The 26,354-nt window shown below is 37.1% G+C and overlaps 1 protein-coding gene across 3 annotated transcripts in view; it reads right to left on the minus strand.

The window, feature by feature from the left end:
* Positions 1 to 26,354, minus strand: part of UNC79 (unc-79 homolog, NALCN channel complex subunit) — a 106,024-nt gene that overhangs the window by 16,150 nt on the left and 63,520 nt on the right. For all 3 annotated transcript variants that reach the window (XM_053946412.1, XM_053946411.1, XM_053946413.1), the window contains 12 exons: positions 24,247 to 24,363; positions 22,151 to 22,234; positions 20,396 to 20,498; positions 18,503 to 18,643; positions 14,478 to 14,516; positions 13,377 to 13,489; positions 13,207 to 13,292; positions 12,193 to 12,366; positions 10,554 to 10,622; positions 9,852 to 9,962; positions 4,246 to 4,350; positions 890 to 967 (listed from right to left, as the gene is read on the minus strand). In XM_053946412.1, the coding sequence (XP_053802387.1) occupies positions 890 to 967; positions 4,246 to 4,350; positions 9,852 to 9,962; positions 10,554 to 10,622; positions 12,193 to 12,366; positions 13,207 to 13,292; positions 13,377 to 13,489; positions 14,478 to 14,516; positions 18,503 to 18,643; positions 20,396 to 20,498; positions 22,151 to 22,234; positions 24,247 to 24,363 (1,220 nt within the window). The remainder of the gene's footprint in view (positions 1 to 889; positions 968 to 4,245; positions 4,351 to 9,851; positions 9,963 to 10,553; positions 10,623 to 12,192; positions 12,367 to 13,206; positions 13,293 to 13,376; positions 13,490 to 14,477; positions 14,517 to 18,502; positions 18,644 to 20,395; positions 20,499 to 22,150; positions 22,235 to 24,246; positions 24,364 to 26,354) is intronic.

A 26,354-nucleotide genomic window follows, 5' to 3' on the forward strand; every position in this document is an offset into this window, starting at 1 on the left:
TCAGTTGCACAAGACTTCTCTCCAACAACTTATTCTGTTTCATGCAAGCAGTAGGCAGCCTAATTTTCTATGTTTTCTTCTGAAATGATCATGTTCCTATCACACTTTGTAACACCAGTATTAGTCTATCTATTCAAAGCAAGTATAAATTAAAATATCCTGTTGGGAGGAAAGGTATTATTGAAGATTGGCATTTAAAAAATCACGCACTTCAGAAGATACATGGGAAAGATCATCCCTAAAGCTGACACACACACAGGGAAACAAGTTTTCCTCACTCAGCTTGTAAAGCAAACCTTGGCTAACCCTCTTCCATCTGCTTGGGTACTCAGTCACATGTGTCATGGAGCAAGTCAAGACCTCCCATTGTGCTACTTCCTCCCATATTCACCAGGTGCACATTCAGTGCCTGGGCAAGGAGTACTTGTAATTTAGCTCCACTCATCAGCAGGATACAGATGAATGACTTACACATTACTAGAAAAATACCATTAACTCCCTTCTTTAATCAGATAATCTTTTATGAGAATGGAGGCAATGGCTTGTAGCTTTCCATCCTGCTACCATTTTTATGCATTCAGCTGGTCTGCTCCCCACTGAGAATTGCAGATCTTTGATTTGTCTTTTTGAGCACACGCTCCACTGAAGTCAGTTATATGACTAAAGGTTATCAGTGAAAGCAAGGGAAGCAACATCAAATTCAGAAAGTTTTCCACTGTTAATAAAAATAATGAAGCATCTCAACCTCTGCCTGTAATCCATCTTGCCAATCAGAGGAGAAATGAAAAGGAAAGAGCATTAAAATGAAGCAAAGCAAGCTGAAGAAGATGTATTTTTTTAAAAAATCAGGACAACAGAACTAAGAAATGGACTTTGGTTCAGTACTTACTCCAGGCATTGAGGCAATCATCTGTTTATGTAGGATTGTTGACTCAGCTAGTTTTGTTCCAGCATCTGCACAAACAAACTAAGAAGAAATTAAAGACAAGTTATTTTTTGAGGAACCTGAAGACACTAATAATTTATTCATTATTTCATTAAAATCTGTTCAGATCTCTTCTTGCTTTTATTCATAGTAATTTGCCTTTAGAGATCTCTTTCTTTATAAACAACCTACTTAACTCCCTATTATAAATGAGATAAAATTATTGAAAAAAAAATCTGACTTTAATGTGCTTAATTAACACATATGCTATGCAGAAGCAGTTTGAAGAATATTGTGTAACAAATCAGACTTTCTTTATTAAAAAATATATATTTGCCATTTCTTCCATTTCTTTCCTCTCATTATAGAGTGAACCATGATAGAGAAGGATAAGGCAGGATGCCATATTTTATATGAAGAGTATAGAAGTTGACAACATACTAATATGGTGTGGTATAACTTCTGCACAATACTACATAAACAAGCTGTTTCTGAGACATGGTCAATGTCATGCTATTACAATAGAATATCTCTCATTGCTTTTCTTATGCTTTCATTTTATCCTTTTTCTTGTTTCTTTTTGTTTCCAAATCCCTTGGCCTAAAATCTCCAATGTCCACATCATTCATACATTAAACTTGCTAATGCTGTTATTTAATTACTATAAATTTCAATAATGCATTGGACACCCTGCAAATGATTTGCTGGCTCCTACAACTTCTTGTCCTAACATTATATCTGCACTTGAACCATGTTTGTCCATAGTGATGCAATGTAACTTTCTAAGAAAGAACAGACAGAAAATAACTGTCAACTAAGGTTTAAGCCTTAATCTTCCTTCTGATTAAAAATTAATTGATACCATAGTACTTTCACAAACTGAGACAGATATTGACTACCATATTTTATGGGTGTCCAATGCATATATGTTAGCAGAACTCTCAATAACTGACTGCTCTTCATGAAAGTATTTCAAAATATCCTTTACATCCCTAGAATTTACTCTTAAACTTCCACAAGCTTTACAATAAAACAGATCAGGTAAACTGAATCTTAGAGACTGACTGAACAAGCAAATTCTAAAGAGACACCAGTACAATTTGAAGTCAATGGAAATCCTGAAGATGAAATGTGAGTAGGAAAAAAGTACTGGGAAACAAAATGCTGTGTGAAGAAGCAGTTCCTATGGAAACCCATGGAACAGCAGCATGTACATGATGGCTTTCATTTGCTAGGACAAATCAAGAAGACAGTCTTTCTGTACCCTTTATCATCCACAACTCCTATGCAAAGATTGGAGTGATCTGGTTAAAAATTCTCATTCTTTGTAAAGTGGGACAAAGTTAACTCTCATCTTAGCCTTAATGTCACCAGTGACACTGATGGCACTATGTAACCTGGATAAACGTGGGTGTCAAATGTACCTTTCTAGGAACTCCTTTGTTAGTCAGCCCACGACTGATCTATCATTAAATTAAAGTGCTCATAGCTCCTTTGTTATCTGGAACAGTTTGACAGAATCTCTGTATTCTGTGTGCACTGTCTGTATAGAATCTTGCATACAGGCTAACATGTCCATGGAGACATGACTGTTGGAAATTAAAACCATTTCTGTTTGGTGCTGTGTTAACTCTGCTATGTCTTTATTCATTCAAAAGCATATAATTTGAATTAATATCGTAGTGGCTTTGTGTGGTAAAGAGGTGAACCAATCCCTTAATTCTATTAATGGCACCAGAGAATATTTAAAAAATAAGAGACATATGCATTTTTACTGGTAGATTTTATTTAAATTTCTTACATTACAGTGGTGCTTAAGATGGGCTTAGTGGTTACTATGGTATTGCAATTCCAGAGGCTGTTGAGTGATTCAGACCACATACTACTGAGAGCTGCCAATTTACAGTCAATGGGAGAAGCAGTCATCATGCCTCCAGTAGGCATCTATGGCAGATGGTCTGAATACAACCCCTATTCTTCACCACTGACTGCATAAAAACAGAATTTGGCTGCTTTGGATAGCAGGAAATATGAATCACTTCATCAGCCTCTGAAAGAGAGACATCATAAAAGACATTTATATCCACATTAGATGCTGTTGTGTAAGGTATGAATACATCCCAAAGTGAATACAGCATATGGGAGCAGTGCTAGGATGAAAACCCAAGCAAACACCATTTTATCTCTACGAGGTAAGGTAATGTAAGAGAGAGTTTTGCTTACTGAGTCCCTCAGGCAATTGACTCAATATGAAGCACAAGCATAAATCAGTTAAACCCCACTGCTAAAATTGACATGGCCTGTTTGCATTCTCCAATGACACATTCAGGAAGGACTAGACAAGGGGATTGTCATGCTTTGGGGTAGCCACAGGACTGAACTATAGGAGTAATGCAGAATAATTGCTTTATTCTGTAACACAGGAAAAATTGGTTCAAATCAACAAAAACCAATGTACATGGTATCAAGGTGCCTCACTGCAGCCATAAGACAGAAAGAAGTTGGTGGTTGTTATTTGATGGTATTGACTGGGACTGAAAAAAGTAAGTTTGAGTTTAATAATAATTAACAACCAAAAAAAATACAAACTTGTGCTTTTTAATTGAAATGGATTTTAAAAAACAACCCTTAAGCATCAAAATAAAAAATCCATGTGTTATTCTTCTCTTCCCAACTTCTTCCCCTAACACTGATGGCATAAGAATTGTTTTCAGGGTTATCCTAACTGACTTATTATTTCATTTGTCAGTATTATTTCTCTGTCAACTGGCAATCACTTACTTACTATGAGTAGTGTACCAGTATTCAAAAGAAAATGAGTTCATAGTAAGCTACATGAAGTTTTGACCCATCATGGGAAGGGAAAGAGTGAATAGAGCTGTGATGCTGGAAGCATTATGAGGGATCCTCACCTAGACCTTATAAAGTGCTGTTATGTGGTCCCCTATAATTTTAAGTTTCAAATTTAAGTTCCTAACATATCATTGTTACCTCATTGTAAACAATGAGACCCCTTATGGGTCCCTTCCAACTCAAGATATATTCTGTGATCTTCAATACATCAGCACTGATGCACACGTCATTATCATTATGAGAAATTTGGATTCCAAATTTAGTTTCTTAAATTTTAATGTAGGAGCCTAAATCTATGCACCAATGCATACAAATGCAACTGGACTTGGATTTTAAAAGTTCTTGCTTCCCCAGACATTGCTGGTACTTTCTGTAACCATGTTGGACTCAGTTCTTCAGCCTCTGCCCCACTCCCACTCTGGGCTAAGACAGGATCAGTGTGAGAATTACGTCAGAATTTCCTGTACCTGCACCAACAGCAGCAGATTCATGTCTGGTAAGGGCGACTTTAACTTGAGTGCTTGCAGTAACTCCAATATAACACAGCGTGTCAAGTAGAATTTGTCCCTTTCCTGCAACAAAAAAACACAGAATTATGAATGTCCTGGTATTCACTGACAGCCACTAGTAAACAATAAAGATACTTTTTATATAAGTTTGAGAATAACAAAATTACAAAATGTACCAGTTTCTGCTGTCTAAAAAAAAAAGCCAACATCACTCATAATTTATATAATTCTACAGACCTAATGAACAGACATCAACGAAGGTGATTTTTCTTTGCTGTTTTATCAGACATTATATCCAAGATTTAGTATTTCACACATGAAGTACAGACAGATTTTATAAAATAGTTATAAAACCCAGGTATGCAAACACAGCTTTTATTAAGTAGTCCCATGAAAAGAGAAAAGAAGAAAGCAGTAAGAAATGACACAGAAGAACAAAACTGGCATAGTATTTAGCATTATACTTTCACTGGAGCTGCCAAAACCAGTCTATATTTCACCATACTCTTTTTCTGTTGTTATTCCCCTTTAAAAAAAGAGTGCCTCCACTACAGCTGCTTGGAACATCTATTTCCACTCATTAGACTGGCAGTACTTTTCCACTTCCACAATAAAAAGTCTTGGCTACAGCTGCTACAACAGAAACTCTTTAAAACATAGGGGGAAATCAGCCAGTGGAGATTAGAACACAGAAGTCTAAGAATAGAGTTGTAGGGCTGAGTCAGCAAGGAGTACAAGAGATAAGATGGCCTTGTTATACATCTTACTTTGACATTCTCCAACTTTAGACAATAAGATAAAAACATGAAACAAATCTATAGCCTGCTACTAACCACAGCAACTCTAGAATTTTGATAAGCAGGAGCGCTGTGCTCTATTTCAGACAACCATCAGAGATGAAATAAATGGTCTAATAATGAGAGCATATCCAAAGTGTGCTTAAAATCTAAAACCTGGTATCCTGCATCTTGTAAATCCCATGCACTTGCCTGCTCACTTAAATTTGTGAAAAATTCTACTCAGTCAGGGCCTTAGTTTCTCCACAAAATCTGGAAAATGGGATTATTTGTCTCTTCCTCAGAGAAGTTTTATGAGGTTAATTAGTGAGAGACAATTTGAAGGCCACCTCCAGCTGCACACAGGAGAAGCTGAAAGTGAGAGTGAGCTTTTGTTGCAGCTGGCCAAGCAGTCACCAGTGCTCCTCTTCAGAGAACTGCTGTCCCCACACTGCCTGTGTGCCATACTGTCTAACAAAGCTTGCAGCAGTAGTGTCTGTCTCCCACAGCACCCACGTATCCCTGAATGAAAACAGATTTTAAGTATCAAGCTTTGATTTGAGAGAAGGTGCCAAAACAACAGAATGGTGTGTATTTCATGGAAGTTATGACATGAAAGTTATGACCAGGCTGTGAATCAAGAGACTGTACTCCAAGCTCCTAGTTTCCTCTTCAATTACATGGAGTGTGCAGACAGATGACACATTTAGATGACAGAATGGGTCCCAAACTGCAGTCCTTGTCCTTGTCTGACTATACTGCTGCAGTCTAGGCAGCTAAACTTGCAGGATCAACACTCCAAAATCAGCTGTATTATGAAACCATTTCCTGAGGGGACAAATATTCAAAAGTCACACATTCCACATGCATGAGTGGTGCTCTGATAAAAAATATACAATATAAGAATACCCAGGAGAGGCCAGATGGGAACAAATGTCTTCAGTAAGTTATCTCCAACAAGGCCAGAAGCAGAAGCAAAAGGAAGAATAACAACAAGGCAAGCATGTATAATTTCACCAACTATTTTCAGCTCAGGGAACTTCTGAGCTCAGTGTGGTTTCTGTATAATTCAAAACTCTCAATGCATTTCTCTTCCACGTAACTGTCCATTGACCTCTGGGACTCATGCCAACCTTTAGCACAAATGGTGCTTGGTAAAGTGTCACTGTTGAAGAATCACTTCCCTTTACTTGCTTTGACTAGTTCCTTAGTATTTTCTTTACACTAGAAAGTAATTAAATTACCTATCCCTGTCTGGATCACTTGGGACCTTGCAGACCTCCCTCACATTCCCATCAGTTGCTGCTCTTTCAGACCAAAGAGCTCTGACTTAGTTGTTCTGTATGTGGAACTCCAACCGTTTGATCATTCTTTCTATCATTACCTGAACTTTCTCTCACACTACAATATTCTGAGTGGGAATGGAGAACCAGAATGGTGCATAATACCCATGGTGTAAACAAATCCTGATTACTTGTTAGAATTCCCCAGGAAGCGTGTCCCTTCCCACCATCGTATGCCTTCCCAGACTTGTGACACAGACACTATGCAGTGCCACACTCAAGTCAGTTGACATTTACATCCCCAAAGAATGGACTGAAGTTCCTATCAGTAACCCAGTCCAGTAGCCTACACATACTGAAAAAGAAGGAAGACATAATTCTTAGTAAAATAAGTAAAAGTAAGTAAAATAAAGTAAAAGCATTCAGCTATTTTACATACCAACATCTATGCTACACAGGATATAACTGGGCCATAAAAAATTGCTTTGTCAGAACACTAGAAAGGAAGCATAGGCTTCATGAATTCCATCTTTTCTTGGCTTTAGGGATAATACAACAGGTAACTGCCTCTTTCTCAAAGAAGTCTCCTGTCTCACAGTCTAAACTCTTAACATTTGTTAATCACATGTGATGAAGAGAGATTGAGCAAAATCAGGCAAAATGGTTTTTTGACATCTGATCTCTTGCTTCCTGCCCTGTACATCAGCAGTAATGACATATAAGTCAGTGGCCCAGAGTATCCTTCCTACCCAAGTCTACTTATTCCTCTCATCCTGATGGTGATAAATATGTATAAACTTTATATTCTGCCACAAAGCCATAGTCCCTTGAGAGTAACACCCACGGGAGCCACATGTATAAATCTACCAGATAGATACCAGAAGCGTCAAGAATACACTACTTCAGCCACTGCTTAGCCAAATTAACTCTCTCAAATGTCTATGCATCCCTACAGAAAACGGCTTTGCAACCTTCAAACTGTAATGAACCACATGTCAATATGGAGAACATGAAGCTACTGAAATTCTAGTATTACCTCAGGGTCCAAACTTAGTAATAAGAGTCAATTTGGACCTTTAATGGAGATTGCTATCTGGCTATGTAAGCCAGTATAAAGTAAAAATCTTTATTTTATCACTGCTGCTACTACAGTAATTAAAAATATTGAAGATCTGCCTCTTAATATTCTTTAAAAGGTTCAATAGCAAAATCATGTGGCATTCTGCATTTATTTAGTAAGGGACAACAGAACACCAGCAAAAGGCTAAGTTTAGGTTCAAGCTTCTGCAGCTGTAAGAGATAAGAAAGCCAGAAAGTGTCCATTTAGGACTTTAAGATACTTGAAAGGAAAACTAAAGATAAGAAGATTACTATCCACAGAGGAGATGGTACTCTCAACTGAGAGTTCCAAAGGCACTGAAAAAAACAAATTCGCAACCTGGAACAGAAACTCGGACAAGGAAGTATCAGATTGACGTTGAGTCTTCAGGCTCCAAGACAAGAGAAACTCAGATATTCCTGCCACAGGGTATTAGGAAAATGCTGGAGTAAAAGTTTTGGAGTGGTTGTACAGCACTGACCTCTACAAAGTGCATGTCAGAGTAGCTTGCTCTTTGAAAAGACAAGAATCCTCCACAGCTTAGCTGAAAGATGGTATTTTGTTCCAGTCATCACACTCAAAGTTGCAAAACAAGCGATTACATTTGAATAGTTTCAATGCTCACAATCATACTCCTTCTGGAATTCACTTCTATGTGGTCCTCTACCACAATACTCTTATTTACCTACAGTGACTTCCACTGTAGAGAAACATCATAACTGATTTGGTGGTTTTTTCCAACAGCAGTCATTAATTTGACACTTTTAAGGCAAAACTACGGTAAGCTTTCAGAAATAGCAAAGATAATGTAGTGTGGAGTTCCACTAAATTAACTATTTTGTGGCTATACAATGCAGAACATTCACTAATGCTTCCATTTCTGGGTCATCAGGTTGCATTAAACTAAATCAAGAAGATTTTACCAAGCACTGTAATCCAAGCTTCCTGTGTGCAATTAAGTACTCACTACATTAACAGATCAACCAGGATGCATGCAAGAAACACGGGTGGGTTTTCTAATACCATGGTTTTAATTACATTTTTCTGAAACTGCAGAGCCTGAGGAAAGTGAAAAATTTCCTGTAGTTCACCATTTGCTTTAGCAGATACATGAAACACTCTGATAAGACCACAAATGCAAGAGGGGTATCTTTGCTTCAGTTTTAAATGAGGCTTTTCTGTTTCAATGAAAAAAACCACTATTAGACTTCAAGTTAAGATTTTACTCATTTTGCCTTGCCCAAAGCCTTAACTATAGATACAATTCAAAATAATTCCAAAAGCTAGGCAATCTCTTCTGTATTCAGGATTATTCCATTGTATAAACTCTTCTCTTTCAAATTAGACAAAAAGCTAGTACTTGCTTGCTGTCATTAAATATACTGTTAATTAATTTCGATTTAATGCTGCAAACCATTACATTTTGTAAACATGTTTCTTATTTTCTTGTGGTGCAGTTTTTCCATGAGAATGTCATTGCTTTTATCATTTCTTCTTCACTGTTTGTACAGTGATATTTTAAGTCTTAACAAGACTCAAAGAATGCATGTTCCAGTTGTACATTATCAAAATAGAAAATCATGTAGCTACTTATGACAGAATGTTTCCTGAGGATTAATTACTGTTCTGACAAATGTAGCAAGGATGGAAAACTGTGCACTCAATGGCTAAAGCAACTTTTTTGCTCAGTACCTTGACAATCTATGTTATGTAATGGAGTATATATGACCATGGGTTCAATTGCTTTTTTGTTGTTAAACTTCTCACTGATAGCTACAAAAATGAACCCAAGTAATAACTGTTACTTGTACACCATGGCTTTCATCCAGGAATCTTTAAAACTTTTAAAAAGTGTACATATACCATTCTTTTTTACACAGCAACAGCCAAAGGAAAATACCCAATACAGAATGAACAGGATCTAAGATGGAAAGCTCCTAACTTGGAGTCTTCCATTTTAGTTAGTTGTCTACTGCCTCCCCTCACAGCTGTGCTCTCAAAAGGCACTACCAGGAATATTTAAGTTTTTACTCACAAGTGTGAGTGGCTAAACTTGTGCACTAGGAAAGATATGACTGTACAGACATTTTAAGTGATGCATGAATACCAGGTATCTTCTCAACATGAAAAAAAAATGTCCAAGTCACAAAATCACAACAAAATACTTTTCTGAGCAACATCTGCAGCTGGTTCCCATCATCTGCATCTTTACTGTGAATGTAAAACTTAGCATTATTAACAGGCACTGAACCATGATCACTACTTGATTAACCAAACTATGTTAAAACTGTTGACATGCCTGAAACTTGATACTGATTCCATCTTTACTTCCATACTACTTGTGGGAAGCATGACTTTGTCCTATTTTTCACTTGTCCCTGAAGAAAAAGACAGTGTCACTGTTACCTTGGTGAAGGCTCGGTAGCACAAACCACAGAGTTCCACCAGGTAGGCCAGAGTGAAGACAGCATTCTGAATTACAAAACTCAGTAATTTTGAAAAAGGTTCCAGAAGACTCTGCAATGACATGTGTTACAGAAATCAATAACTCATTGCCCAAAAAAGCAAAGAAGTATTCCAACTCTGAAACGCCTGAATGGAAGAGCATTATTTTTAGCTCAGAGGCTATCTGCCTGGGATTCACACTGTTTTGGTCAAGCAGCTGTATCATATGCCTTCATGCTTCTGTCACAAGTTAGAAACAAAGAGTTAGAAAATAATTTCACTTGTGATACAGTGTTTATAAGAGATTCTGTATAGTTTATGCAGGGAAATCTCACTGACTTCAGTGGAATTGTACTGAAAAAGGTCTAAGGAAACTCATTACTCTTTCTTTTAAAGAAAAAAATAGAGGAGGAAAAAAAAAAAAAAAAGAGAACATCAAATCTTTAAGAAGACATACATTCACACCCACACAAGAATGTAATTCTACCCCCACTTTACTGTAACCTAGATTCCAAAGCTCTTATCATTCTCCAAACACTATGGGACTGCACAATTTTATGCTAATATATAATACTTTCCTAGCCAGGGGATATGAACACATTCATACAATTGCACAGGCTGGCTACATCTGAGGCAATAGAATTTTGTCTTCTTGGAACTTACCCTGGTGGCACTAGTGGTAGGTATCTTCAGCAAGCAAATCATGATTCTTAAACTGGAGTCTAAAGAACACTGAACATATTTGAAGGCAAAAAGAAAAAGAAAATAAGTTAGTGCCTTTCTGTGTACATATCTTGCTTATAGTGGTAGCAGCTAGGAATAGCTTAAAAGTAAAGTCTGAAAAATTATCCCTGATTATTAATTTTTAATTATTTTCTCTAAACTGGCTTATTCTTGAACAAAATCATACTCCCTCAGTGGGGTATAGGTGCATACCATCAACCTTATTTTATATGTCTGTGCTTTGTTCTGGACTATGATATTTTCCCTCACATATTAAGACATCTCACAACGTGTAACATTGGAATGTTCCATGGCAGCAGCTGTTTCAGATTTCTTAAGTTGTTCCTTATGATGTAATCTTTATTTCAAGTAAATCACACAGGTTACAGCACTGAATGGACTTTTCAGGATCAATACATTGTCTTGCCTCACCCCTGCTGTAAACATCTAGAATATCAGTGTTCCCTACGACCCTAAAGAAAAGAACAGGAGATTGAAAGTTCAGGGGCAAGCAATTCCTTTTCTTGTATCACTAATAATACCTCCCATGAACAGAAGGGAAATCAGAGTAAACCCTCCACCTAAAGGTTCTGTGAATGGTGGATATGCAGTTGGAACCACTAAGATCCAATTAATTTCTTTTTATTTATTTCAGTTACATAAGATGCAGCAGATTGGGGTAGCTAGTACACAGAGGGAATGGTAATTGCCTGTTTGTCTTAGTAAGTGCTGAAGGATAATGCCACAATTTACCAAAATCTAAAGATGTTTCAAGATCTGACTATTGCATAATAGTGCCAAGCAATTTAATATCATTCATGTAGCCAGGTGGTGACAACCAATTTAAAAGACAATGCTATCAGTCATAGATTTAGATTTTGGATCCCTCAGCCGATACGGAACAACACTGCTTTGTATAGTAGAAATTATCACTGGGTTCATTCACACCATAGGAAACAGATTAAGTGCATCAGAATTCCATTTGTTTTACTGGAGTTTACTGGAAAGACTCAGAACTTTTTACTGTGTCTGCTGAAATATACACACCAGGAGATGAGATCCTGCTGTATGTCTTCTGAGCTCTGATAAATCAGAGTCCAGTTCAGTTTCTGTGACAATATTCTACTACAACCAGAACTACAACCTGGTCAGCCAAACAGGCTAGGTCCAAGTCCCAAAAGTCTCAGCTCTCTCTGCCTGTCTGACTACTGTGTACTTTTAGCAAATTAACTGGGTGCTGCTGCTTCTTAAGAGTTTTATGTAGTTTCAACAGTTAAAACCAGATGAATTTTCATTGTCTAAATACTGTATTTTGATCTAACAGAGACAGGACATAGAAAATGCATAGGAGAAAGAAGTGAAAAGTACCCTGATCAGAGTTGCTGTTGTTACCCACAGAAAACATAATTAAAGGGATGGATCAGAGATACAATAAATCCAGTCCTCTGGAAACATCAGCTGAATCATTACGAAACATTCACAACAAACCACTCTGATTGGTTATCCACAGTTTCTGCACATTTTCAGCACATCCTGACCAATGGCAATATAGCTTGTTTCAGATGTTCACACATCATACCTTAAGAGGCAAAACACACGGGAGTTTAGTAAGGAAGGTCTGAAACTGGTTACTAATTGTGGTCCAGAGATTGCTGGGGGAATCCATCGGCAAGGCTTCCATAAAGGCGGCAATGTTTTCCAAACAGCGTAGCATCGCACCCCCTGCTGGCAAATTCTTTTTGTTGTTTAAACCCTGGGAAACGAAACGAGAACTGTGAACAATCATGCACATGCAGAAATGGTCCCTGACACGGTATTTGGAAGTGCTGAGGTTAATTTGTTGAAACCAAATACTGCATACTTTTTATATTATGTTAATGATAGTGTTGTGCTGGAAATTTGTATATGTGAAAGTTAGTCTAGCAGTTCCTAAAGTACAGACGAAAGATTTTGAGCCAAAATATTATAAGCAGAGTCCTAACTCATAATCTGCTTAGACTGGCATGGCAGTAGAAAAAGCAAAACTCAAAGTATTCAGCAGCAGATTTTTCATGTTTTCCTTTAGACACTTTTAAAGAAGATATGTTCATTCATGTTCTGTAGACCATGTATGCTTTTGTGGCTTGTGTCCTAGGGTGAGCCCTGAAAAGACATGAGTAGTTTTACAGTGATGCCAACATCTTGTATGAGGCAATTGCCATGCTCTTGGAGAGCAGGATACATGCAAGTGACTAGTTCTAGCAGAAGGAAAAATGATACAGTAGAAATAAGCCACCTGCATAGAAGGCAGTCAGTGAAAGGCAGGCAATAGATTTTTGGAATATTTTAGAGAAACTGTCGTCAGATAAAATGAAGAGGGAGAACTGAGATGTATGAGTAGAAATGTTCCTGAAAACACAAAGCAATGGTTGGCAAAGAAATGGGACACACTACCAATAGTGAGGACAGCCTAATTACTTCAAGGGAGGACAAAACAAAAACTCAGTGTTTTTGATGAAGCAAGTTTGAACTCGAATGAGGAGAAATGACCCTGATAATGCTAATAAAATTAGCATCACTAACCAATTGTCAACATAGCCAATTGTCAACATACCTCTAACAGCTGGCTCAGAGCAGCGATGGAACTCAGCTCACTGAAGTCCATCAGGGACATAGCTAAGGTCCGTAAAAAGCTTCCATCTGAAATTTGAATGACATTTTTGCACTGGCTGTTCATACAGAGGAAACTGAGGGTCAGAAATGCTCTCAGGTATTGCACATTACCTTTAATAATGCTCTGGAAGAGCTGAGGGAAGATGCCATTGGGAGCCAGCTGATGGAACACACAACGGAGGAACTGCTTGGCCACACCTGCAGCATTTCCAGGGATCATCATGCTGAAATAGAAGGGAAGAGAAAAGAAGACAAAAATTTCATTGCAGATTAAACACTTGTCATTGCTGACTACATGGAGGGACTGCACGATTTTATGCTTGAGGAAATGGAAATGATGAGGAAATAAAAATGATGCTATTCTTTTTAATTATGGAATTGTTCAGTTTTGAGTGAGACACTCAAAACCAGAAATGTCCTGATCCTGAAAAAAAGTACAGCATGTTGGCTTTATGACTTGAGCTCAACTATGAATAGATAAAAAAATTACATACACATACTTAAAGTATTTGTCTCAATAAATACCTGTATTTTTCCTGAGTCTCCACATAGTTTTATTTGTGAGTCATCTGAATTTGAAACATAATCCTGCTCTCACCTTGTGTATTTCAGTGACACATAATAAGGTTTCTGGCTTTTCATAAAACACATGAACAACAGGTAAACAAAAACATTATAATATTCATTTGCCTCTTGCAGTTTCCTTCAAAAGATGAATTACTCCCTAATCACTCAGAAATGAATGGTTTAATTTTAAAAGCCAAAGTATTATCTATTTACTCATAAATTGTACATGCTTTACAGCTTCACAAAATGAATTTATCCTATTCAGCATCTGATTAACATAATGAGGCATCACTACCAGGGATTCTCCATGGCCAAGGAGGATTCACTTGATTGAATTTATGGAGATAGTTAATCAAGACAAATACTGAACACAGAACCAATTAGAAAAAGCTGCACTGAAATTGTGAAGACCAAACAGCATCTGAATCTGATTTTTTCAGCTTTAACACATATGAATATGAGCTCCTGTTCATCTCCAGAAAATACAGGATATTTGAAATAAGTGTAAAGGGCAGGTTTTTCCTTTTACTCACAAATATAAAATAACATTTTTTAAAAGTTAAATTTAGTTGATTTTAGGGTCAGGGAAGATGATGCTTTAGATCGATTGTTTCACTTTTGTCAAGGTATCCTTTGCTACCGTACCTTTCTGCTTGATTAGAAAAACTGGTACTTGATGCCAACCTGGAATAAAAATAAAAAAGAAATTGAAGTTCATATGCTTTTTTTTTTGTGTCTGTGTTTCATTTTTAAGTAAGCCAATAAAGTACCATTTTAAATAAATAACACAGAGGAATTTTAGAGAACAGTTAAAATGTTAACATAAAGATCTGAAGAGCACCTAAATTCAGAAAAATCATGTTTTCGTGACATAAACTCTATTCAGTCCTGCAGTCTCACTAATGCTCAACTGCTCTAAAGACAAATTTTGCCTCCCTCTAGTAGCACAAAGATAATGAAGTAATGTCTTTGTCCTACAGCATATTATGGATAACTAATTTTTTTAGAGAGAAAAAAAGTTTGCCAAAAGCTGCCTACTGACTGAATAGTTTCTGATTAATGCAGCAACACAGACTAAGGAAAAAGTTTTTGCTTGGCCCTCTAAATTGAGGCTTCTAGTTTCAGATATTGGCATCTAAATAACTAGCCTAATTTCAAAACCACTAATTACCTACAAGCTTTTCCAAAGTCAGATGAGAACTACTGTATTCTCAAAAATCAGGTCATTTATTTTAGTACATAAATATAGACTTTAAAGCCAAATATGGGCATTCAGTGGTGAAAATACCAAACACAATCTTAAAGTAAAATCATGCACTTCAATATGCAGGACACATAAATTAATAGAAACAGGATTTACAATATCAAAGCAAAACACCTTTAATACCAAAAGCCACTAAAAAAGCTGTACACTGTAAAGCCAATACAAAGATAGACACTGGAAGCATCCCTTATATACAAAATAAAATTCTTAATTTAATCTGCTGCAAATCAGTATTTCAGATGGTATTAGTGGAAAAGTCCATAGAGCTACACTGTTTCATATTTGATCTTCAATGGGATTTTTTTGATTAATGATCGTTTTACCCCGGATTTAGCTGTTGCTTATCCCTGGTCACACCCTGTTCTGAAGACAGTTTCCTGTCTAATCAACTAATAAAATCCAAAAAGGACACTAAGGCAGCTCAGTCAATTTTCATGAATTATGCATGACAAGCTGGGGACACAACGTACTTCCAACAATGCAATAATCTCTAACTTGATGGTGCAGGGGATTAAAGATTATATTATCTTCAGTTGTTCTAGCATAAATCAGAAAACCACATTAGAGTTCCTGACCCCAGTATTGTTAAGAGGAATCCACACTAAAATACAACATATTATTTCTGGTGTGCAAAGCTAATTCTGGGTGAGAAAGGTCTGAAGCTACCATCAAGCAATACAGGCTTTTATTCTGGAATGACTGTAGCATCAGCTTACATTAAGGCACACAAGGATTTCTGCAGAATGCAATCAGATCAACCACATGCCCAATGGACATGACATCTATTTTCAAAAATCTACTGAAGTACAGAAACACAATAATGTAAAATCTTTCTGCTAAAAGAAATCAAAGTCAAATGTTTTTCTCTCCTTTTGAATGTGATAATGCAATCATGGGTTTGTGACAAACAAAACACTAGGTTTCCAACTTTGGAAAAACTTCACCTGACATGAACTACAGTAAACACTTGGGAATATCTGAAACTTTCCGAAATGTACGGTCTGTATATAGTTATCATTATTACTCTAAATATTTTATTGCACAAATGCCATGAACTCTCATCATCACCTCCACTTTGCAGGCCACAAAGCAGAACAGGAAATGGATGTGTTCAAATCTGTACATGTTAGGAACAGAAGTTAAGCTTTTCACAGCTCCTCACTAACTCAAGCCTAAATTTAACTTTCAAATACAGCTTTAATGCTTGGAAAGCTAAATCTCACTGGAAATCAGTTAAATAAGAATCATCAAGTCAAAAATCTTGATTAAGGAACCAGATCATAAATTTAAATGCATGTCAGAGTCTTAGAAACACTTCAACCTTTAACGTCAGTAACTTGAACCCAGAATTTTTTTTCCCTTCTGAAAATCCCAACAGATGCCTGTCTGTGCCAGTGGGTACCCAAATAACTTTTGAAAATATTTCTGTGTGTTGTTTAGGTCCTGAAACACCTTGAACTTCCTAACTCCTTATTTTCCCTTCTGTGCATGAAAGTAGTAGCTCTTTTAGTAAGAATAAAAATGCAAAAAGTCATTTTCACTTTTGCTGTTAGATGGGTATTTGGAGCTATATATATATGGCACCTATTGATGAAAGACAGAGCAAGGTACATATATGAGGCACCTGAATGCCTCTCTGCTTATATATACTACTTATTTTACCATATACTCTTATTGTACCTAGAATTTGTCAGAAATTGCAACCAGCAGGAACAAGACAGGACATTTACCAGGAATACCCCATGTTGCACTGTCATCTGCTGCTCTAAAACAATCAGCTGTCTCACTCTAAAGATGCAGCATTTCCCCCTCAAAACACAGAAAAAGGTAGCCCACTTATCCCTCATCCCTTGATAATTCATCTTCCAAATTATTTCCTCTCTCTGGCTCTAGTACTGCTGTATTTACAAGAATCACACAGAATGGGCAGCATCCATCTAGATCAGAAACTCTGCCTCCATCAGAGTTAATTAGCAGTGACAGCGGGGAACTGCAGCCTTGCAATTAATGGAAATGGAGGACTTGAAGAGCTGCTGTGTTTAAATGGAATTGGGAGGTAGTGGAGAAGCAAGGCTGTGGAGAGCCATGCCCCTGCAGAAGCCACAGTCAAGCAGTTTGAACTTTAGCCTCCAAAAAGAACGTGGAGGAGGAGAGCTGTGCAATGTTTCTGCATGTCTAGTGCTGTCAGAAATTTATTCTGGAACACCCCATCACATCCATCCCACCTCTGAGGCAAGAAGTTGTGGAAGTGGCTGAGACAGCAACCACAATAATTCAGTGGTAATGGTACACCTTAATTATCCCATGCACTTTGGGTAAAAGTAACAAGAGAAAAATAATGGTAGCAAATGTTAAAGACTTTCTGAGAGACCATCTCACACAGCAGCTGGTTTGGAAGCCCTTACAAGGCAATGCAAATTTTCACCTAGCATACAAAATATGGTTGAAAAGCCTGAAGAGCGTCAGGTATGCTAATGAGTGATCATATCAAGGAGTCAACACTCCTCCAGGAGCAAAGTTCAGAAAAGCTGACCACATTTCTGCATAACTTCTAAAGCAAGAGCCACATTAAAGTGAAAAATTGTGTCAAAGCAGCAACAAGGAGAGAGCCAAGAGAATGCAATTCTTGTAAGAAGCACAGAAGATGTTTATGAGCATTACACTGGAAATGCAGGGCCAAGGTACTCCAGTTGTTAAGAAAGACTTCAAAAGAGCAGAAGAAAATAAGGTAAGGGAGGTTATTAGAAAAGAGAAGGCTTCTTTCAAAAAGATGAAGTCCTGAGTCCTGTCTCAAATGAAAGCAGAAAAGAGCATAAATTCTGACAAATGGGGTATAAAAAGCACTAGGAGGCAGGACAAAAAAAAAAAAAAAAAAAAAAAAAAAAAAAAAAAAAAAAAAAAAAAAAAAAGACCACCACAACCAAAACAAACAAACAAACAAAAAAACATTTTAAGGAGCAGCTAGCAGGAGGAATAAAAACTAACAGTAGAATTTTCTTTTCTTTCAAGGAGCAAGATTAAGAATCACACCAATTGCTGCACCAGTTGCTGTTCAGGTAACAAACAGGGTAGTAAATAAATAAGGGTACTGTAGAAAATCTGAATTTATTCTTTACATCACTGCTTACAGTGGGACAAGCTGAGGAGATTCCTAAGCTGGAACTTCCAGCTTTTGGAGGGTAAAAGGGGAGAATATCAAAGAAGCTGCCAAAAATTGAACTGACAGTGGAAGAAGTTACACAAGAAATTTAGAAAACTATGAATAACAAAGACATAAGACGGAACCAGATGTTATTCACTTAAGAGTTTTAAAATATACACCTTTGTATACTGAAGTTTACATAAACCAAATTCCAGGCACAAAATCCTTTCAATCTCGTTGAAGAGAGGAAAGTCCTGAATTTACCTTCCTACAGACTGCATGATGTCCAACAGCAGAGGAGCAGCCAAGTCTGGACTGAGATGAATGAAGGTTGAGAGCACAACTATGGCCAGGCCTAGTGTTTCTTCATCATATTCTTCAAGAACAGCCCCACAGTCATGGCACCTGCAAGGAAGTTTTTAATCCTGATGTTAACAAATTTCAAACAAAGCATTACTATACATAAATCTGTGTTTAATTATGTCTTTTAAAAGTATTATTACTTAGAACATTCTATTCCACATTTATTTAGAAAGACAATGTAAATGTGATCTTTCTATAATTAGTGACAGTCCATAGTTTTCAAACATTAATAGAACTTCTCACTAGCTACACTGCCTGTTTCTTTAGTGACAAATGAAAGAGGGCCACAGGGTAGGCATTGTTTTGGGTCCTTCATTGGAAATTGTACCCCAGCTCCCTCACTGTATCAGTTTGCACTATCCAAGAGCAGCAGTCTGGCCCTCAGCAAAGTGAGCACAGCCAATTTGTGCAGCTTGGGCTAAGGCCCAGGCACCATAGACACAAACAATGACACTCACAGATGATGTTAAAGAGATGGAACAATTTCACATTGCCCTTCCTGTCAGTCATGAATTATGAATAACAAATTATACAATTAGAAAACAATGATCTGATTGGTTCCCACAGCAGCTACAGCTATTAAGAAATAAATGAAAAGACCTCTCAGGGGCACAGAACCTTAGATGTCAGAAAAGTCTCCTTTCCCAGGGTAGATTTGCTGCTGAGTCACTTATCCTTCCTGAAATGCTCAAAGACAACTGAAGAAGGTCTGAAAGGGCTCTGAAATGTCTAATTCTAAAGGGGATGTCAGATTTGGGAGAGATGAGACAGGCTTTCATAACCTATGAAAAAGGCAAACCAATGTGGGAAATTGGCTTATCTCAGCCCACTAAGAAGACTGCCTTAATTTGATCAATCAGTTGCTAATGACTCCAACAGATTTTGAGATTTTAACTTAATGGAATTGAACGGGCAATTTTCTTGCCTTTTTTACTGAACATAAAGAAAATGTGCCAACAAAGTCATGGAAGTCAAGCTCAGCTGGTCTGCATGTTAATAGGTACTGCCTGAGCTTTGGTGAAATGGCCAAGGGAAGTGCCATAGACCAGACTAACCTTGGGATGCTTCACTTTGTCACACAATAAGGTCCACTAGCAATCACAGCCTGCACAATGGCCCTGTCTTTCTCCAGTGATCATCCTTGCATGTCTGTCTGTCCACTGGACTGAGCACACACAGGAACTCGTGGTTTCTCTTCCCAAGTTTTGAACAAATCAATGCATGGCTCCCTGCTGACTGCTTTACTTCTCTATTAAATGAGTACACTTCTGTTTAGCATTCCCTTTACAAGCATTTTAACCAAACAATAGAGGTTTGCAAAAGCTTTGAGGATCAGTGAGTATCAGCATTAAAAATGCTATGTAGATTACATATGATGACACATCAACAGCTACTGATTTCAACAGAAACCCAAAGGAATTTTTAAATGGAATTTCTCTTTTCTTCTTTTTTTTCTTCCCTCAGACAAAAGAGGTTTTTGATGGATCACAAGGAACCCTTGATTGAAAATAAGATGGAAAGTGCTTCCCCTGACCTCTGTGGACACACAATAACCTGAGTCATCATTTCACCTGTGCACAATCATCCAGATCCTACTGAATTGAAAACACATCTTGCTAGCAGTGTTTAGAAAATGTTTACCTTGGGGTAAAAAAAAAAAAAAAAAAAACCACTTAGCATGGAGATAAAATGGACTATAAGTAATAGAATGCACTCTGTATTTGCATCAAGTATATCTACACTTTACTTGAAGTTCAGCTAGTTCTTTGAAAGGAGAGAAAAAAACCCACTTACTTGTCAGTCATCAGAATGGGCTGGTCATCAGCAAATTCTTCTGGTGCAGGTACAAACATACTGACTATACTGGGTGCTGACAGCAAACTAGATTTTGTAGCACCTTAAGGCAATTAGGGAAAGAATTAAAAAAAGGAAAGAATCATCAAACAGAAATCAAAAATGCTTGATGAGCAGACTTTTAAAGAATAGCCATAATGGCTTCACTATGTCTAGAAATAAGAAATAAATTGTGTCAATAAAAAGACATATAAGCACAATCCTTCCTTCTGCCAGATTATTCCAACTACCTAGAACTATCAATTAAAATAGATAAATCCTCGGGGAAAAAAGATAACATAAACCAAAAATTCCAGGAAATTGAATGCAATTGTATCCACTAGGTAGAGAAGATGATTCTACAGTTGCTATGAGACTGCACATCAGAAGATTTGTAGTATTCTCCCATACATTTTTGGGAATTAACTTCCCATAGTTACCAGGTACGTGAAGAAGGAATTAAATTCACATGTCTCAACACCAGGTCATCAATCTATTCATACTATCCCTAACAGAGTCACAGGAGATAAACCAGGAAAGGACAGAGAGAAGAAATAATTAATAAGGAATTGAGAACATTGGAGGGTTGATAATTAGAAATGCTTTCCATTGAAAATCTTCAAAAGTATCTTTATTCTTCAAAGCTGAGTTTTTCAGCTGAGAGCACAGCCACTGTGATCATGCCAACATATGGGGTTCCCTTTGCCCTTGGCACTTTTGTGCACCTAATTTCTGATAGATGCTTATTTTATTAGGAAAAGTTATGTATTATGGGAGAACCAAACGCTTGACTTCTCCAAGTTCTGCTTTCCCTAATTACAGTTTAAGTAATCCATTGCCAATTTTCTTTCTGGTTGCTTCAATCTGTAGATTCAGATTTAATGTCAACATTAGCCTGCTCTGGTAATATTTAACTATGGAAACAGGAGGAAGCTTCTCTATGTAAGATTTAGATGAAATTTATTATGACAAAATCCTGGTTACTGCAGGAAAAGCAAATTTGACAACAGCTCTCAGGCAAAATAAGCTAAGAAGCTCCCAAAATTTCTGAACTCATAATAAGTGGAGTGAAATGAGAATAAGGCAGGTTTTAAATAACCATTTTATGAAACATGAAGGAAACATTTCTTTCACATCCATAGTTCCAAACTTTGTAATTGCTCCCCAAGGTTCATTGGATATGGGCAGACACTTCAGGAAGGCGAGAACACTCCAGTAATGTAGAAAAACATCCAGAATGCAGGGGATAGATATAGACTTTGTAGCCAGGTTTTTCTTCTCCTCTCAGATGGATAAAGATCTGTCTGTCTGCCATGGCTTTTGAAGTTTCACTGTCATATTCTCTAGATGTAAGTTCCACTGCAGCACACAAATGCTAAAAGCAGTCATAATGCATGTTAAAATGTTGGAGTAAGACTTAACTACTCAAAAATGTCCTCTCTTGTTCAGTAAACAGTAGGAAAAAATATGATTTAGGCAAAGAAAGTAGGTCACTGCCCCATTGCAGGGCTGTAAAAGAGTCTGGATGTATATCAGCTGTGAGGGAGGAGAGTTTGTACAGAAATGAGATTGAGCTACTCTCTGCCTACTTTCCGCAGGACAGTTGAGGGTTTTAACAGCTGAACAGAACACAGAATTCAGCACCATTTTGTATTAACCATGAAATCTTCCTGGCAGTCTTGGCAGAGGACCAGGTCAAACAGACACTGAACTAACCTCTGATTCTCAGTGGTGGTCCCTCCAAATCTGGGTTTAGGCAAACAGGGACATTGCATAGCCTCTTTCCATGCTGTATCTGCTCTGTGAATAAAGAAAGAACTTCAGTCTCCAGAACCACAAATCCAGCACCTGTCACCAGTCAGCAGAACCACACGTCTTAAACAGTTAAAACAAGAGAAAGACAAATACAACTGCTATAGGAAAAAAAAAAAAAAAAAAAAACATAAACATAGTAAGGAAGGGGCAAGAAAGAAAGAAAGAAGTCCATACAGGAAAAAGTACATAGACAACCTAATAATAAAGAAGGCATTTTAGACAAGAGTCATTAAACAGGAAAAGAAGTGCTAGCCATAAAGATTCCACAAGATATGGAATACATGAGCCAGAAAAAGAGAAAGAAACAAGTGTTTAGAAATACCAACACGCTAGAAGATATAGCTTGTACTGACAGAAGCCAGGCACAAAACAATTTTTTTTTTTTTTTTTACAGACAGCAACCTTGGGAAAAGAGTGGTTTGAAATAAGAATGGAAGAGAGACATGACACCTACCCAGGTAATAAAAAAAATAAATTAATAAAGCATGTGTGGACCAAACACACATATTTATGTGGGATGAGACTACTTCCTAGTTGGTATGCATGAGTATAATGAGTCTTAAAATTGTGGAGTGACATTGAAATGACAAACAGTCACAATGAGCATTTATCCTAAAAAAAAAAAAAAAAAACACCACCAAAAAACCCTGTCCAAATAAAAACTTTACTTTGAAGCTAGTGGTTGAACAAAAGACTGAGAGATGCAGAGCTTTCCAGACAAGAGCATTTTGAAGGCCTTTAGCTGAATTGAATATTGGAGGGAAAAGTCATCGATGTTGTGATGAAAGCTACGAGGTTTGGAACAGGATTAACTAGACAGAGATTCTGAACAGTTTTGAGTATTGACCTGTTCATTTTGAATACAGGCTAAGTACTCCTGTACAAAGTACAAAGGCAGTAACTTTTAAATCTCTAAAACCCTACCTGAGAGACTAGGTGATCCAGCTAAGTCGCTTCAGTAAATAAACTTACCTGCTTTTAGGACAAAACCCCCATTGTTACCAGTGGCAAATTGTGACCTTTGTGATTTAAGGGTCTCATGCTGAGCATGCTATTCAGCAGACTGGAATAGAAAGGATAATCCTAAACTATGCACAATATCTTTGGCCACTTTCAGCTACACAGCTTAGTTTGATGGAACTTGAAGCCGAAGACTAAATTAACCAAAAATTTCAACTCAGCTGTCCAGGGCTGAGGGTAAGACATTCATTCAGCATGCTAAGTTCCATATAGGTTTTTAAGCATTCCTTTCTCTAGATGCATCTGGATCTGCTGACAAATTCCTGAGAAGCACAATTTTTTAACATCACTAACATCAAAATGGGCACTAAAATATCTAGCATTTTTGATAAACCAGAATTAATTTATTGTTTAGTGACATCTGCTATGAATTTGGTATAACTGAAAGTGGTTTTACAGAAGAAAACAAAAAAAAAAAAAAAACAAATGAAATGAGTAGTGAATAAATTATGTGCTTAATTCAGTTTTTATTGCTTCGCATTCATCTTAAAAGGGGAAAAAGCAGTGAGTAAACAGAAACTTCAGGTGTTCAGCATGAGTTGGTGAAAACTTCTTTAAGTAGAAACAAAACTGGCTGGTAGAAGGCACAACTCTGTGGTGTACCAACACCATTGTAAACACACATACAAACAAATGATTCCATGCACCAGGGATGAAATCCTATACCTAATGAATTCAACTGTGATTCTTGTATTTCTTTCAATGAGACCAGGAAATAATCTGAGTAATATGCACAATTAAAGGGACAACTCTGTATCAGAGGGTCTACCTCCCAAATATGTAACTATTCCAACTCTTACTAGGTGATAATCTTGTACTCTCTATAAAGATTCACTTTAGACTCGATACTGATCACTTATCTGCAATGGAGGAATAGAAATACTTCTTTATTTTTTGTTTGTTTGTTTGTTTTAAGTGGACTGTTACACAGTAATTGGCTTAGGAAATAGAAATAAAGAACAATAAATGCAGCTCACCAGTATCCCAAGTGCTGATATTGTGGGGAGCACTAGACTGGTGTTCCAGCTGCCTCTTCATTAGCTGGTTCATTGTCAGAGCTCCCAAAGAGCCTCTTTTCATTTGTCTGAACTGAGCTGCAAGTCAGAAATGCAAAAGGATTTCAGGAGCTCAGACAACATTTAGAACTACACTCATTTCCTGATCTTACAAGCCAGCATGATATACATACTGAAATGACAATGATGGCTTGCTCTAAAGATCTTGCTCAATTCAATATGCACCTTCCAAACAGTTACACAGGGTACAATACTGGCCCCAGTGCCATCAGTCAGAAGAGACTTGGGATCACTGTGTCAACTGTCAGTGCCTTTTTGCCTCCAAATATTATGAAAGCTAATCAAAAGACTTGGTATCTGGGAAGTGCTAAGATACTACCCCAAAACTCCCATGCTGAGAGGCAATACATGGACACTTGAATCTCTCTCACATACAAAGTACCAAGGAAGGAAACTCAGTCTCCTCCCAGCAAAGCATGGAGGACTGCTGTGTCCATGCTGACCCTAGGAAATCAAATTCACTGACACTATGTACCAGCAGCATCCTTCATGGGTGGCAGACCTGAACTTGCCTCCTACACACCCACCCCTCAGGCAGAACACCTGCATGTTCTGCTGAAGTGTGAAGCCAGCAGCCTTTGAAGAGGAGACCCTTCTGTAACTTCACTGCCATTTTTCTTATAGAGAGCTATCAAGCAACAAACATTCAACTTTTTTTCATCCAACAATTTATTTCATTTAAAAAAATTGATTTATGAGGTATGTGTCATTGGATAATGCTCAAAGTAAAACCATAAGGGAGACTTACAACTTTTGTTCATATCAATGTAGTGCTCACAAACATGACTTAGTGATGGACTGGCAGTGTTAGGTTGGACTCAAGGATCTTAAAGCTCATTTTCAATTTAAATGATTCTACATATTTTCTCTAATTACATTGAAGAAGAAAGAGATTATACATAGCTCCTGACTTTCTCACTTTTTTCTCCAGTCATAAAAAAAAATTCAAATTGAATGAGCATAATACATTCACTTGGACAACTGAGCCTGACCAGTATACTTCCACCATTGAAACTAAAATCATTGTTCACTGCATGAAGACAGAGTTTTAAGGCCCTGCTTGAACAAGGCCTGTGAAACTGCTGACACAAATATCCAGGAAAGCTTTTAAAATGCTGCCTTAAGTATAGCTTTACGTTTTTCCTCAACAGGACCTTAGAGCAATAGCAACAAAACAAAATCTTCTCTGAATGATCATTTTTATCTGCAACTACATTCAAAATCATTAAAAAGACCACTAACTATCACGTAGTTCCATTCTAAAATTCTGAACAGTAACCATCTAAGCTGTGAAATTAAACACAGCATTTCACATTATTAACTGTGATGAAGTACAGATATGGGATAAACTGCAACTTTTAGAAAGTAAAGAAGGGTTGAGTGCTTTCTCCTAAACTTGCTCTACTCATTTCCTATCAAAGAGTTTATAATTCAGATTAAGCAGAGTACTCCCTCAAAACCAAAACAAAACAAATACAGGCCTTGAGTAACAACAACCAAAACAAATATTTCAGTGAAAATCTGCACTGAAATTATTTTATTAGATGAAATATTTAAGTTTTTACTCATTATGTCCTTCCCAGTTATATCCTTTTGAAGTGCATTTAAACTCCATTTTTTGGCCCAAGTACAGCATTTCTGCAAAGCTCTCCTGGTATAACTGAACCTTGTAGAATTGAACCAGAACTATTCTGTGTTTCACTTGTAAAAGTTATATTGCAGCTGCTTTTCACAGCAAATTAAGAGAAAAATAGAATTTCCATCATTTCTAGGGCAATGATTTTAAATAGATGCTTTATCACTTTATCAAGCATAGAATTTCCCAGTAAAAGAACAGCAATTAACGTTAGAACTGACAAGACTGCTTGGAGTGCAGATGACTGTCAAAATAGAGAAAATGATCTCTTTAAATTTTCTCTAGCAACTTTTTGCAATTGCAATTAAAAAAAAATACATTAATATATCACATAATCAGGCTATTGTCAGCAGGTTTGGATTTCCAGGATAAT

This window comes from Vidua chalybeata, chromosome 6, assembly GCF_026979565.1.
Source record: "Vidua chalybeata isolate OUT-0048 chromosome 6, bVidCha1 merged haplotype, whole genome shotgun sequence".
NCBI lineage: Eukaryota > Metazoa > Chordata > Aves > Passeriformes > Viduidae > Vidua > Vidua chalybeata.